General features: G+C 43.7%; 1 protein-coding gene across 1 annotated transcript in view; it reads right to left on the bottom strand.

The window, feature by feature from the left end:
- The window catches only part of LOC311237737 (inositol hexakisphosphate and diphosphoinositol-pentakisphosphate kinase 2-like), a 136,815-nt gene that overhangs the window by 91,917 nt on the left and 29,640 nt on the right, over nucleotides 1–15,258 (bottom strand). The window contains 1 exon segment of the mRNA XM_084325712.1: nucleotides 2,147–2,301. Coding sequence (XP_084181838.1) covers nucleotides 2,147–2,301 — 155 coding nt within the window.

Below are 15,258 nucleotides of genomic sequence, written 5' to 3'. Positions count from 1 at the left end.
AAACTTAAAACCATGATGTTTAATAAGCCACGGTTTCCAAAGTATTTGCTCAATCTCAACAAGTCATGCGTCATTTAGAAGCTCTGATCCTGTACTTTCATATCACATTCTGAAATATACCCCTCAATTACCAGCTGGATCATAATAGTGTCGACCCAAACGAAGGCACAGCTGTTGTGAAGGGAAGTAACTAAAACACAATTCATCCACTCTCCCTGTGCTCATCTCCTGTCTGAAAAGAGTTCTCTTTAACCCTTTCACTACCACATTACAGAAGGTTAACCCTTTACTATCCCACTACAGACGGTTAACCCTTTGTCGCGTGGCAGTGAAAGGGTTATTAACCTTCTGTATTGTCGCAGTGAAAGGGTTAACCATTTGGTAGTGCGGTAGTGAAAGGGTTTAAAAGGGGGTCACTGTGAACTCGCGTCTAAGGATTATTGATTTATTTTGCACCGTTGTGAGAGGCTGTCAGCTGTCAGTGGTGTGAAGCGAGTTATGTATCTGGGGCATCAGGCCTGGAGAGTGAGGAGGAACACGCTTCCTTGCGCGGAATACTCTACAGGTGACAAAGTTTTGCTGTATTACTGTGCTCTGAAAGAGGGAACTGAGAGAGAGAACTGCACCCTGAGAGAGGGAACTGCGCCCTGAGAGAGGGAACTGAGAGAGAACTGCACCCTGAGAGAGGGAACTGCGCCCTGAGAGAGGGAACTGAGAGAGAACTGCACCCTGAGAGAGGGAACTGAGAGAGAGAACTGCACCCTGAGAGAGGGAACTGCGCCCTGAGAGAGGGAACTGCGCCCTGAGAGAGGGAACTGCGCCCTGAGAGAGGGAACTGCACCCTGAGAGAGGGACCTGCACCCTGAGAGAGGGAACTGCGCCCTGAGAGAGGGAACTGCACCCTGAGAGAGGGAACTGCACCCTGAGAGGGAGGTTTGCCCTAAGTGGGAGGTTCAAAGGGTCAAAGTGGGTATCAAACAGGAGGGAATACTGTCAAGTTTTAAACTTTGGATACCAAACAGAGAAGGTAAAGACGACTTTAAACTGTTAAACAGTAATCCAGAACTATTTTATTGCACTGTAAAAAACTGGGATTTTATAAGGTTTCCCGGTTTGATTGCGTTTGTAGGTTATATGTGATGGTAGCTGGCCAGGGTGCGTTAGGTTTGTAGGTTATATGTGGTGGTAGCTGGCCAGGGTGCGTTAGGTTTGTAGGTTATATGTGATGGTAGCTGGCCAGGGTGCGTTAGGTTTGTAGGTTATATGTGATGGTAGCTGGCCAGGGTGCGTTAGGTTTGTAGGTTATATGTGATGGTAGCTGGCCAGGGTGCGTTAGGTTTGTAGGTTATATGTGATGGTAGCTGGCCAGGGTGCGTTAGGTTTGTAGGTTATATGTGGTGGTAGCTGGCCAGGGTGCGTTAGGTTTGTAGGTTATATGTGGTGGTGGCGGGCCAGGGTGCGTTAGGTTTGTAGGTTATATGTGGTGGTAGCTGGCCAGGGTGCGTTAGGTTTGTAGGTTATATGTGGTGGTAGCTGGCCAGGGTGCGTTAGGTTTGTAGGTTATATGTGGTGGTGGCGGGCCAGGGTGCGTTAGGTTTGTAGGTTATATGTGGTGGTAGCTGGCCAGTGTGCGTTAGGTTTGTAGGTTATATGTGGTGGTGGTGGCGGGCCAGGGTGCGTTAGGTTTGTAGGTTATATGTGGTGGTGGCTGACCAGGGTGCGTTAGGTTTGTAGGTTATATGTGGTGGCGGGCCAGGGTGCGTTAGGTTTGTAGGTTATATGTGGTGGTGGTGGCGGGCCAGGGTGTGTTAGGTTTGTAGGTTATATGTGGTGGTGGCTGACCAGGGTGCGTTAGGTTTGTAGGTTATATGTGGTGGTGGCTGACCAGGGTGCGTTAGGTTTGTAGGTTATATGTGGTGGTGGCGGGCCAGGGTGCGTTAGGTTTGTAGGTTATATGTGGTGGTGGCGGGCCATGGTGCGTTAGGTTTGTAGGTTATATGTGGTGGTGGTGGCTGACCAGGGTGCGTTAGGTTTGTAGGTTATATGTGGTGGTGGTGGCTGGCCAGGGTGCGTTAGGTTTGTAGGTTATATGTGGTGGTGGTGGCGGGCCAGGGTGCGTTAGGTTTGTAGGTTATATGTGCTGTACCTTCCTGAAGAGCCGCTGGCTCCCCCCTCCAGCTGAGGTGGGGTAGTAGATGTACACGTTGTGGTCCTCAGCGCTGACCGGCTTCTCCACAAAGGGCTTCTGGAACACCTCCCCGTTCACCTCCACATGGTCCTCGCCCTCCACCAGGTTACACTCTGAGGAGACGCACTCAGGTCAACTGTGTTTGTTCAAGTTAGTTTAAAAAAAAAATGTATATACTTTATTGTGTCAATGAAGTCACTCTACATTTAGGTGTAGTATATGTACACACATACACACACATATACATAGTTATACATGCATACATACTAGAGCTGGGCCGTTAACGCCGTTACCTGGCTAAGTTAACGGCGGACTGTTATCACGTGATAAAAAAATTGCCGCCGTTAATCTATTCTCAAAGTTGGGTCTCCTCTCCTCTCTCTGTCTGCACGAGAAGCGAGCCGCAGCGACTCACACACTCACACACACTCACACAAAATACACATACGGGTACTTAAGGGAGGGGCCTGTCCGTGGCTCTGTGGTGAACTCCCCCAGACCGAGCTCTGCGCTCATCATGGCGGAGAGAACAAAACGAAAGTCTGGGTACACTTTACGAAAGTCGATGCCGACAACACACGTTGCCACAAGTGCAATAAAACATTTGCAAGTAAGGGTGGCAATACAAGCAATTTGTAAAAACATCTGTTGTCAAAACATTAGTCTGCAGAAATGCGCGGTTTACGACTGCTTTGCTCGCAGTGTTCCATCTCCATCCACTGCAGGTAAGCCAAGATACGGAGTTAGCTAGGCTAATAACGAATTATTACGAATAGGCTAATAAATCAAATATAATTGCTTAGCTAATTGTTTAGCTACAAATATATTTGAAAGATGACAACTTTTTATAGATCGTCATTCGTCAGGATAAGGCTGCAGCCAGCCACCATATCCCAAACCCACCCCTCCTCCCTCTACCACCACCGGTCCCAGCCAAGCAAAGTCCCTTCACCCTAGCAGCTAGGAAGGATGACAGAGGATAGGGGGAACGAGTGTCACAGGGATGTGACCCAGTTTGTTGTCAAAGGCCTGCACCCCTTCTGTGGAGTCCAAGGGCTTTAGGTAACAACTGATCATTCAGTGTGTAGTTTTTTTTATCTTACATTTGTTGTTTATTATAAAAAGTCTATAATTCAGACACATTTAAAACATTGTTGCTGCTGTTGCTGAAGAAATAATATTTATTTATTATATTTATTTATAATTTATTTATAAAGTTATATAAAAGAACATTGCTGCTGCTGAAGAAATACTATTTATTTATAAAGTTATAAATAATAAAGCAATGTCGATAAAGTACTGAACCGTTAAGCAGTATCGATAAGAGTAGTAGAATCGATAAAATCCTAACGATACCCATCCCTAGGTAGAACACACATATTTTGAATGCCTTCGGCAGACTTCAAATGAGCCATTTTAATCTAGATTAACTCCAGGATTGCAGATAGATTAATCTAGATTTAAAAAAAATTATCTATGCCCACCTCTAATACATACACATATATATACATACGTACATACACAAATGTACATACGTATATTTTAAATCAACACTTTTATTTATTTTTTACCCATCACCCATACAAAAACAAAAACACATAAAAAAAAGAATGAGTACAAGTATAGATGTTACTGATCCTGGACTGGTAAACCTATTGTTCAAGTTCAAGTTTTACATTTAGTTTCATTTGTCACGTATAAAGTACATGTACATTACAGTTAAATGCTTGGTTCTGTATGAGCCTCCTGAGATTGTGCTTCATACAGTAAAAAAGTTAAAAAGAATAAAGGCCAAACACTAATGTACAATATACAACCTAAAGTACAAAATGAAGTACAAAATGCAAACAATGAGGTACAAAATGCAAACTTATTTAAAAATAAATGCAAAATTCTAAAATGAGGTATGGATTGTGTAGACCTTAATCGTGTGATATGTCTCGAAGAGATTCACAGAACCGCATGTCAATGGAACGACACCCACTGACAATGGAGAAGTAACCGCTCACAATACAAAACTCATAACAATAACTCAATACAATTATCAAAAACGACTTATAGGCGGTTTCAACTCAAGGATAATTACGTTCTTCTGACTAGTCATTGTGCATGACTGACCAAAATCATTTTAGAATAGTCTACTGTTCTTAAGACCGAATATTCGACCACCCAACATTTTTGTTTTTATTATATTAAAAAGTTATTTTATGTTTCAGTTTAAATTGAGTTAACATTTTCAGTTTCAGTTAAAATCAGTTATTCTTTTTAATATAATGGATCATTAAAATCAAAAAGGGTTTTGCACAGAAATAGGCACTTCAGATAATCCATCAGAACGTTGATCGGCTGAGCGGACCGACAATAAATAAAAATGACACCATTCACCATCGTAGCCTATAATAATAACAGCATTGCATTGGCCTATCAACCGGTTTTAATGAACCAACAGAAACAGTAGCATGTGCATCTTTTAGATCAATTAGGCCATTAGGCTGCCTCCAACAGGGATGTGATTGCGCCTTAAGAAAAAAAAACTGAACATTTTCTAAACTATCTTTTTTTTTTTTATAAACACTCCTTTGAATGAATGAACAAATTTTATTTGTATAGATTGAACTGTTCACAGGTAAGAGGAAGGTGGGAGAGGAAAGGGACAAAGAAAACGAATAAAATATCTCAGTGTCCCCCCAAAAAATTTAAAGGGGGTCATCTTGACCCCTCCCAAGTCATCCTGGCTCAAACACTAACGTTAGGACCTTATCTTTTCTTCTTTGCAACCAGATTGTGCAACACCTGTAACCGCCTCCTCTGGAAGTCTTGCCTACTTGCGAAGGGCTGCAGTTGGACTAATGGACTTTGCTTTTCTTTTGCTCTCAGGTGGATTTTGAGAATGAAGGTGGTGACATTTCTCCATCTCAGCTTCTTGGTTATGTCTAGGTTGGCTTCTGTACCTCATGCTTGAGAGTTTGATGTTTCTACAGAGCTTCACATTAACTGGACAATGCTTGCTCTCCCTTGAGTAGTGTTGAGTGGCAGACTGCTGCACTGCTTGCAAGTAACCTTCCCTGGTTGGTCAGTTTTACAAAAGCAATCCAGTGTTAGTGTTTCCTAGTGTGTTGACGTCTTTACAGCATCTCGCGCCACTTAACAAAACTGCTAACATTATCGATAGCCAATGAAAATCTGTTATGCAAGAATAGCAGGTCTGATAAATGTTGCTTTCACGTTTCGCTTAGACCAGGTGGAAAAATAATCAAAACATACATAAAGCTCAATATTATAAAATACAAATAAAAAATACAAATAAAAAAAGTTTCGTTTTTTTTTAGTTTTTTATATACATGAATATTTCTTTATCATGATTTTAGGTCCGAAAAAACGGAAATCCAGTTAAAAACGGAGAAATCACATCCCTGCTCTAAATATAAAAAGGAATTAAATAAGAATGTTTGCTTCAATAAATATATTTTTAAATTATATTAAAAAATGTAAATTCGACTCAGACATGAAAATAGAATGGGAGACGGGCATCGACTATTCAAATATTCTAACTCATCTCTAATAGGGAGGTGTAGTCTGACGTCACTGGTTGTTCCACCCGTATAGGGATTTATCATTGGGAAAATGGATTATCGGCTATTGTAACAATTCTGCCGCATTAACATTGGCAAGCTTTCCATTTTTGCACAAAATGAGTTCCCTTCTACCACTAACATGATTGTTTAAGCATTTTTTAAACAAAGGTAGTTATAAGGTTTTTTATTTGTCCTAAAAAAATAACTACAATTACCACTAGGCAGCCTGTTGTTCAGTACACAGCCGCTATTGGTCTGTTAGGCTGTCGCCTTATCCCCGTCACGGGTCATAGTACCAAGCTAGCTAGCTAACGTTAGCGTTACCCCGCTAAATTCTATTACGTAGCATTATGTCTACTGACGTGAACCATTTTAAATCGGGGCATGTAGAGGAGTTTCGGGAACGAGTTAAATGTGCAGGTCCTCTTCTCAGATCTGTGGGGCAAAGCACTGCACGCATCATGCCGGCTAGCTACACGCCACGGAATGTTGATACCACGATAGTAGCCCCTTTCGTGACTGTGATGCACTCGGTGCATCACAGTCACGAAAGGGGCTACCACGATAGCTAACTAACGTTAATGTTACAAGCTCAAACACCTTATAACTACTACTACTGTCGTGTCCATAAGTTCCCTGGCAGAATACTTTGTTTGTGAAGACAAACGTATACAAAGAGGAGAGAACCATTTTAAATCGGGGCATGTTAGAGTTTCGAGAATGCGGGCTAGCAAGCTAGCTAGCTACTAACGTTATAAACTATACACAATATGTACAACGACACAATGATTTACATTAGTATTTAGTGATTTAATATGCAGCGAAATAACGTTATACGATTTAAATTATAAATACAAATATGGTAACGTGGTTGTGGCTTTTACAAATAGTGGTTAGCTTTAGAGATAAATGGCTATGATCACGGAGCACTAGTGTTGGGTGAAACAGATACTAGCCACAGATTCAGGGTCAGTTATTTTTCCATTGTACGAATTGTTAAGCTTATGGAATGTAAGGGAAATCTGATCCTAGGTCTGTGACTAGTAGGCAGGAGGCTACAATGTGGTGACGTCAGTCAGCAGCGCCAAAATAGCAGTGTAGTTTCCCAGCGAACGAAAACATAAACGTTATTTTGTTACCTTTACGATTAATTGCGAATATTTTCATGTTGAGCTATAGATTGTGGATAAATACGCACAGAAAGGTACACCATTCCACAGATGGTGGAACAGGAAAAAACGAAAATGACGTAACCACTACACCTCCCTATAGACAAGGCTCACAAAATGGTTTTACCGGGAAATAGATACAGGGTCTCATCTACAATCATACTTCAGTGTACGCATGGGGTATGGGTCCAATATTCATAGGTAGTCCTTACAGTACATGCACATATTTATACAAGTGGAACCTGGAACACAATTCTATCTTCTTTTTTTAATAATTTTTTACATTTTCACTGAGAGAAGACTGTTTACATATAAAAATTATAATAACAATAATAATAATAATTAGTTCCCAGTTACTACATTTACATTTAGTCATTTATCTGAACGCTTTTATCCAAAGCGACTTACAAGTTCTGTACGACAGGTCAGCAGAAAGGGTACAACTCTTTCAGCCGAGTAACAATGTTCGTCAAACAGTGTTGAAACTTGGGTGCTGCAGCGTTGAGTCATAGTAATAGTAGACATATTAGTATAGTAGGTACTAGGTAGTAATATAGACAAGGACGATTATTTAGTAGCCAAGTGCATGATAGTAAATACAAAGGTTATATGCAATTATTATTATTAAATAGTTTTGGAACTAAGCAATGTAACTTAAGTTGATAATACTGCTGTTTTGACCAGTCATGGAATGTCTCTCATCCAATCACAATGCGCGTTGGGAACCATTGTGTAAGTGCCATTGATAGCCTACTAATTCTGACCATCACCCCCGGGAACACGATGCTCTGGGAAGAGCAGCTGACACTGAACAATAGAGGTGGATAAACAATAGATGAAAACACAATAGAGAAAATATATTGTGCTACAACACAATTCACTCTGTAGCGCAGCACAGACACCATAATGCGGTCATGAGTTCAAATTTGTTTACGTCATATTCCACCCTTCACTCAACATGGACGGTCAGATGTACTGACTGGACATGTTCAGGTTGCCTCACCAGCTCAGGATATCACAGCATGCCAGCGCTGAAAATGTGGGTTTAACGTTTCTTACTAAATACAAAAGCACACAAAATCAGCTTAATAATGTGCCGTCAACACATGGAGATATCCCCGCGTTGAATAGCTCAGTGAGCTGTCACGTCTGTTGTTCTCCGAGTGTACCGAGTTATGAAAACAAGCAGTGGCTCACTGGAGCTGCTGGAGGCTATACAGTCAGGACCATAACTATTTGGACATTATTAAAGATGTACTTTAAGAGCAGACTTTCAGCTTTAATGTGAGGGTATCACAGGTGAACAGTTTGGGAATTACAAGAGTTTCTACATGTGCCTCCCCCTTTATTAAGATACCAAATGTAACTGAACAATCCAATCATATCTAATAATAAATCAAATTGTAACTTTTAATACTTGGTTGCAAATCCTTTGCAGTCAATGACACTGGGTTCTTGTCCCTGGTGATGTTCTGCCAGGCCTCTACTGCAACCGTCTTCAGTTCCTGCTTGTTCTGCCTCTACTGCAACCGTCTTCAGTTCCTGCTTGTTCTGCCTCTACTGCAACCGTCTTCAGTTCCTGCTTGTTCTGCCTCTACTGCAACAGTCTTCAGTTCCTGCTTGTTCTGCCTCTACTGCTACTGTCTTCAGTTCCTGCTTGTTCTGCCTCTACTGCTACTGTCTTCAGTTCCTGCTTGTTCTGCCTCTACTGTCTTCAGTTCCTGCTTGTTCTGCCTCTACTGTCTTCAGTTCCTGCTTGTTCTGCCTCTACTGCAACCGTCTTCAGTTCCTGCTTGTTCTGCCTCTACTGCTACTGTCTTCAGTTCCTGCTTGTTCTGCCTCTACTGCTACTGTCTTCAGTTCCTGCTTGTTCTGCCTCTACTGCAACCGTCTTCAGTTCCTGCTTGTTCTGCCTCTACTGTCTTCAGTTCCTGCTTGTTCTGCCTCTACTGCTACTGTCTTCAGTTCCTGCTTGTTCTGCCTCTACTGTCTTCAGTTCCTGCTTGTTCTGCCTCTACTGCTACTGTCTTCAGTTCCTGCTTGTTCTGCCTCTACTGCTACTGTCTTCAGTTCCTGCTTGTTCTGCCTCTACTGTCTTCAGTTCCTGCTTGTTCTGCCTCTACTGCTACTGTCTTCAGTTCCTGCTTGTTCTGCCTCTACTGCTACTGTCTTCAGTTCCTGCTTGTTCTGCCTCTACTGCTACTGTCTTCAGTTCCTGCTTGTTCTGCCTCTACTGCTACTGTCTTCAGTTCCTGCTTGTTCTGCCTCTACTGTCTTCAGTTCCTGCTTGTTCTGCCTCTACTGTCTTCAGTTCCTGCTTGTTCTGCCTCTACTGCTACTGTCTTCAGTTCCAGCTTGTTCTGCCTCTACTCCTACTGTCTTCAGTTCCTGCTTGTTCTGCCTCTACTGCTACTGTCTTCAGTTCCTGCTTGTTCTGCCTCTACTGTCTTCAGTTCCTGCTTGTTCTGCCTCTACTGTCTTCAGTTCCTGCTTGTTCTGCCTCTACTGTCTTCAGTTCCTGCTTGTTCTGCCTCTACTGTCTTCAGTTCCTGCTTGTTCTGCCTCTACTGTCTTCAGTTCCTGCTTGTTCTGCCTCTACTGTCTTCAGTTCCTGCTTGTTCTGCCTCTACTGCTACTGTCTTCAGTTCCTGCTTGTTCTGCCTCTACTGTCTTCAGTTCCTGCTTGTTCTGCCTCTACTGTCTTCAGTTCCTGCTTGTTCTGCCTCTACTGTTACTGTCTTCAGTTCCTGCTTGTTCTGCCTCTACTGCTACTGTCTTCAGTTCCTGCTTGTTCTGCCTCTACTGCTACTGTCTTCAGTTCCTGCTTGTTCTGCCTCTACTGTTACTGTCTTCAGTTCCTGCTTGTTCTGCCTCTACTGCTACTGTCTTCAGTTCCTGCTTGTTCTGCCTCTACTGCTACTGTCTTCAGTTCCTGCTTGTTCTGCCTCTACTGTCTTCAGTTCCTGCTTGTTCTGCCTCTACTGTCTTCAGTTCCTGCTTGTTCTGCCTCTACTGCTACTGTCTTCATTTCCTGCTTGTTCTGCCTCTACTGCTACTGTCTTCAGTTCCTGCTTGTTCTGCCTCTACTGCTACTGTCTTCAGTTCCTGCTTGTTCTGCCTCTACTGCTACTGTCTTCAGTTCCTGCTTGTTCTGCCTCTACTGCTACTGTCTTCAGTTCCTGCTTGTTCTGCCTCTACTGCTACTGTCTTCAGTTCCTGCTTGTTCTGCCTCTACTGTCTTCAGGTCCTGCTTGTTCTGCCTCTACTGTCTTCAGTTCCTGCTTGTTCTGCCTCTACTGTCTTCAGTTCCTGCTTGTTCTGCCTCTACTGCTACGGTCTTCAATTCCTGCTTGTTCTGCCTCTACTGTCTTCAGTTCCTGCTTGTTCAGCCTCTACTGCTACTGTCTTCAGTTCCTGCTTGTTCTGCCTCTACTGTCTTCAGTTCCTGCTTGTTCTGCCTCTACTGTCTTCAGTTCCTGCTTGTTCTGCCTCTACTGTCTTCAGTTCCTGCTTGTTCTGCCTCTACTGTCTTCAGTTCCTGCTTGTTCTGCCTCTACTGCTACGGTCTTCAATTCCTGCTTGTTCTGCCTCTACTGCTACTGTCTTCAGTTCCTGCTTGTTCTGCCTCTACTGTCTTCAGTTCCTGCTTGTTCTGCCTCTACTGTCTTCAGTTCCTGCTTGTTCTGCCTCTACTGTCTTCAGTTCCTGCTTGTTCTGCCTCTACTGCTACTGTCTTCAGTTCCTGCTTGTTCTGCCTCTACTGCTAGTCTTCAAAATTATGAAAATCGTGTTGATGACCAAATATGTATGGACTGTATAAAGTGATGCTTATATAAAGGGACCAAAGACACTGAAATACAACTAGCCTTAACCCATTCAGTGCCAACCACGAGATTAGTCAGGTTAACTCGCCATGCGTTGAGTGCCAAGACCTGAGAAAACTCGGGTTTTAATCGTTATTACATTTTTACAAATTACATTTGTATTACATAAATAAATTGTTTTTTATCCCAATTTCTCACATTACATTCACCCTGAATGTTGACGTTATCCAGGTGAAAAGTTAACTTCATTCAAGCTTGGCATTGCAATCATTGACATAAATCATTTGATGTATAATTAAATCAAAGTAAATGCGTTTGGGTCTGAGTGTGGCTGGTCTGCCGTTCTGCAGCTGGATACTATTGGTTTGTTTTGGCAAAATTCTTCTGCTCTGTGTGACAATAAATAAATGAATGATGATATGCTATTTAAAACCAAAACTAAGGCTTCAGTATGAGTTTAAGACGTGAACATGGTCATGTTTGTTGAATAAAAAAAATAAAGTAAAACAAAAAAGATTTTTATTTTTATTTTATTTTATCGGATCGGGAAAGATCGGTATCGGTAGATACTCAAAATCACATGATCGGGAACGGATCGGGAGCAAAAAAACGTGATCGGCACATCCCTACTAATATGTCTTTACTACTATGACTCAACACTGCAGCACCCATGTTTCAACACTGTTTGATGAACATTGTTACTCAGCTGGTAGTCGTACCCTTCCTGCTGACTTGTCATACAGAACTTGTAAGTCGCTTTGGAAAAAGCGGTCAGCTAAATTACTAAATGTAGGTAGGTAGGTAGGTAGGTAGGTAGGTAGGTAGGTAGATAGAGATAGAGATAGAGATAGATACTTTATTAATCCCCTTGGGGAATTACACCTGACGAGCCTGCAGCGTGGCCAGTTCACACCCTGGGGCCTGTATGTAAAACAGAAGGTGCGGTGCCACCTCTACCTAGTGTGTGATTAGTGGCGTGCTGACAGATGTACAGGGTTCCCACAGACATTGCAAAATGAAATTCAATGTCTTTCAAGTACTTTTCCAAGCAACATTTTTCATTTTAAAAGGGCATTTGAGAGCGCGCACCAAAGCATACAACAACGGCCTAGTGGCAGGCAACATGAATGACCACAAGGTGGCGCGATACAACGTAAGGAGGACAGTGACAGAGGCCAAACGGCGCTACAAGGATAAAATTGAACTCCAGTTTGAACAGGCTGACTCTAGAGCTATGTGGCAGGGGCTCAAAGCGATGACAGACTACAAAGGCGCCTCCCTCAAACTGAACAGTGACATCTCCTTAGCAAATGACCTCAATACCTTCTATGCGAGGTTTGATGCTGGTAATAACAACACCAGCCCACAAGCCACGGCAATGGGGGGGGGGGGTCTGCTGCTGATGGAGACTCAGTGTTCAGGGTAACAGAGCATGAGGTGAGGTGGACCTTTAAAAAAGTGAATATCAGGAAGGCAGCAGGTCCGGACGGCATCCCCGGCCGCGTCCTAAAAGTCTGTGCCGACCAACTGGCCCCGGTATTCACTGACATATTTAACCTGTCCTTGGAACAGGCTGTCATCCCCACCTGCCTGAAGAAGTCCACTATTATCCCTGTACCCAAAAAATCCAAGCCTGCTTGCCTCAACGACTACCGCCCTGTAGCTCTCACCTCCATAGCCATGAAGTGCTTTGAGAAGCTAGTGAAGGGCTACATCTGCTCCTCCCTCCCCATTAACATGGACCCCCTGCAATTTGCATACCGCCCCAACAGGTCCACGGAGGACGCCATAGCCCATGTGCTGCACACAGCAGCATCACACCTGGACAAGAGGCAGGGGAACTATGTGAGAATGCTATTCATCGACTACAGCTCGGCATTCAATACCATAGTCCCCTCCATACTCATAGCCAAGCTCAGGGACCTGGGCTTGAACTATGACCTCTGCCAGTGGGTCTTGGACTTCCTGACGGGCAGACCCCAGGTGGTGAGAGCAGGCAACTGCACCTCCTCATCCATCACCCTCAACATACTGTAGGGGCCCCCCAGGGCTGTGTTCTGAGTCCCCTCCTCTACTCCCTGTACACACACAACTGTGTGGCTCAGCGGAGTAGCAATACAATCATCAAATTTGCTGACGACACAGTGGTGGTGGGCCTGATCTCTGCAAACGACGAGAGGGCCTACCTGGAAGAGGTCAAGGTCCTGGCGGGATGGTGCCAGGAAAACAGCCTCTCCCTGAATGTCAGCAAAACAAAGGAGATGATTGTGGACTTCAGGAGGTCGGGGGTCAAGGACTACAGCCCCCTCAGCATCGACGGGGCACCGGTTGAGAGAGTCAACAGCTTTAAGTACCTCGGAGCCCACATATCCGAGGACTTGACATGGACCACACACATTGACAGTGTTGTGAAGAAGGCACGACAACGCCTCTACTTCCTCAGGCGCCTAAGGAAGTTCCAAGTCAGTCAGAAGATCCTTAAGAACTTCTACTCATGTACAATAGAGAGCATCCTGACTGGCAACATCACCTCCTGGTTTGGGAATAGCACTGCACAAGACCGAAGCAGACTACAAAGAGTGACACGTTCAGCCGAACGCACAATTGGAGGGGGGCTCCCCACCCTCCAGAACAAGTTTCAAGTTTTCAAGTTTTACATTTACAACAAGCGTTGCAGGGGCAAGGCTAAGAGAATCATTAAGGACTCGAGCCACCCGAACAACTGCCTCTTTGAACTGCTGCGGTCAGGCAAGCGATACCGGAGTCTCAAGGCGAGCACAGAAAGACTCAGAAGAAGCTTCTATCCCCAGGCCATCAGGCTGCTAAACGAACAATGAACACTACACAACAACAACCATCAAACGCACATAGCACACACATCCACACGCACACACTCACTTTAAACAAACACACTGTAGCACCCACTCCACACTTTATAGCACACACTCACTTTAAACAAACACACTGTAGCACCCACTCCCCACACTTTATATTTATTGATGAAGGATTGCACTACAACTCGTACACCTTACTGTAAATTGTACCTAAATTGTACCTCATCCCATTTCTGCTTTGCACTATATAGTACTGTACATTAGTACACTGCATAGTATTGTATATTATATGGTAACTCAGTTACGTCTATTCTGCATCGAACATTGTACATGTCTATACTGAACACTGTGACCTCATTTTCTACTTCTAAATTACATGCTATACTATGTTATTTGATACTATCTTGTCTAGCACAGTCTCTGGAGCGTAACAGTAAGAAGCATTTTGTATGAAAGTATTCTGTACTTCTGTATGACAACTATTAAAGAAACTTGAAACTTGAAACTTGAAACATTTAAAAAAGGATACAATTCATTTTTAAATGCCGTTTTTTATAGAAAAGATCCAATATTTATGGCTTAAAACCAATTTCCGACAATTAGTTACACTTTAAATGGAAACATTTAATTTCTTGATTCAGAACAATTTTATCATGGATGAACAAAACTTTCAATGTGAATGGTCGATTTGAATTTCAAGGACTTATTAAGCACATTGTTAAAGAAATTAGTTGTTTTCAAGGAATTCCAGGCCTTGACTTTTTTTTGGTAAAAAAATCAAGCACTTTAAGCACTTCCAAGGACCTTGTGCGAACCCTGTTAACCTCCATGAACACGACAACCCGAACAACTCTGAGACTTTTTATTTTTTTTTTATCTCCCCCCCCCCCCTCCTTTTTCCTCCGTTTTTCTCCCATCCCAATGTTAGTCGTTATGCCAATTCCCAATCCCCCTTCCTGGTCGCTGTGCACCTACTCCCTACAGTCGGTCTGGGAGAGTGGAGGCTATCACGTGCTTCCTCCGACACATGTGTAGCCAATCAAACGCTTCTTTTCACCTGGCAGCGCGGACTCTCACTGAGAGGGTGTAACGTGTGGAAGGATCACACTACCCCCCTTAGATCCTTTCCTCGCTGAGCAGGTGCCCCGACCGAACTGTAGGAGTCGCCGTTTACAACGACCAGGACCCACCCACCAGCTTTCCCACCCCTAACACTGCCAATTGTGTTAGTATGAACGACCAGCCAAGCTGGTAGCAATGCCGAGAGCTGGGCTCGAACCCAGCATCTCCTGCACTAGTGGCGAGCGCCTTGCCCACTGCGCCACTTAGCGCCTAACTCTGAGACTCTTAACAAGTTTAACTTGGATGAACTTATGACCGAACATGCCGCTTAATGAATGAACAGGCAGCCGTAATGGAATTGGGAGAGGTACCAGAGAGGTCCGGAATGTCTCTCTGAAAAGGTCAGAGGAATGTCAGCGCGCTGCACACTGTTGTCAAGATAGCTACAGTAAGCTACAGTAAGCTACAGTAGCTACCCTTGGCCTCCTACCACCGGTCCACACTTTAGAGAGGAAAGAGGGAGGGGGTTGGAGAGACTCTGGAGTGGAAACAGCCACTGAAACATGAGAGGAGACGCCAGTGGCTTCCTGGTGGGTCAATTAGGCC

Source organism: Notolepis coatsorum (genome assembly GCF_963971535.1).
Source record: "Notolepis coatsorum genome assembly, chromosome: 12".
In the NCBI taxonomy this organism is placed as follows: Eukaryota; Metazoa; Chordata; class Actinopteri; order Aulopiformes; family Paralepididae; genus Notolepis; species Notolepis coatsorum.
Note: the sequence above shows the minus strand (reverse complement) of the source record. Positions and strands in the feature narration are given on the sequence as shown.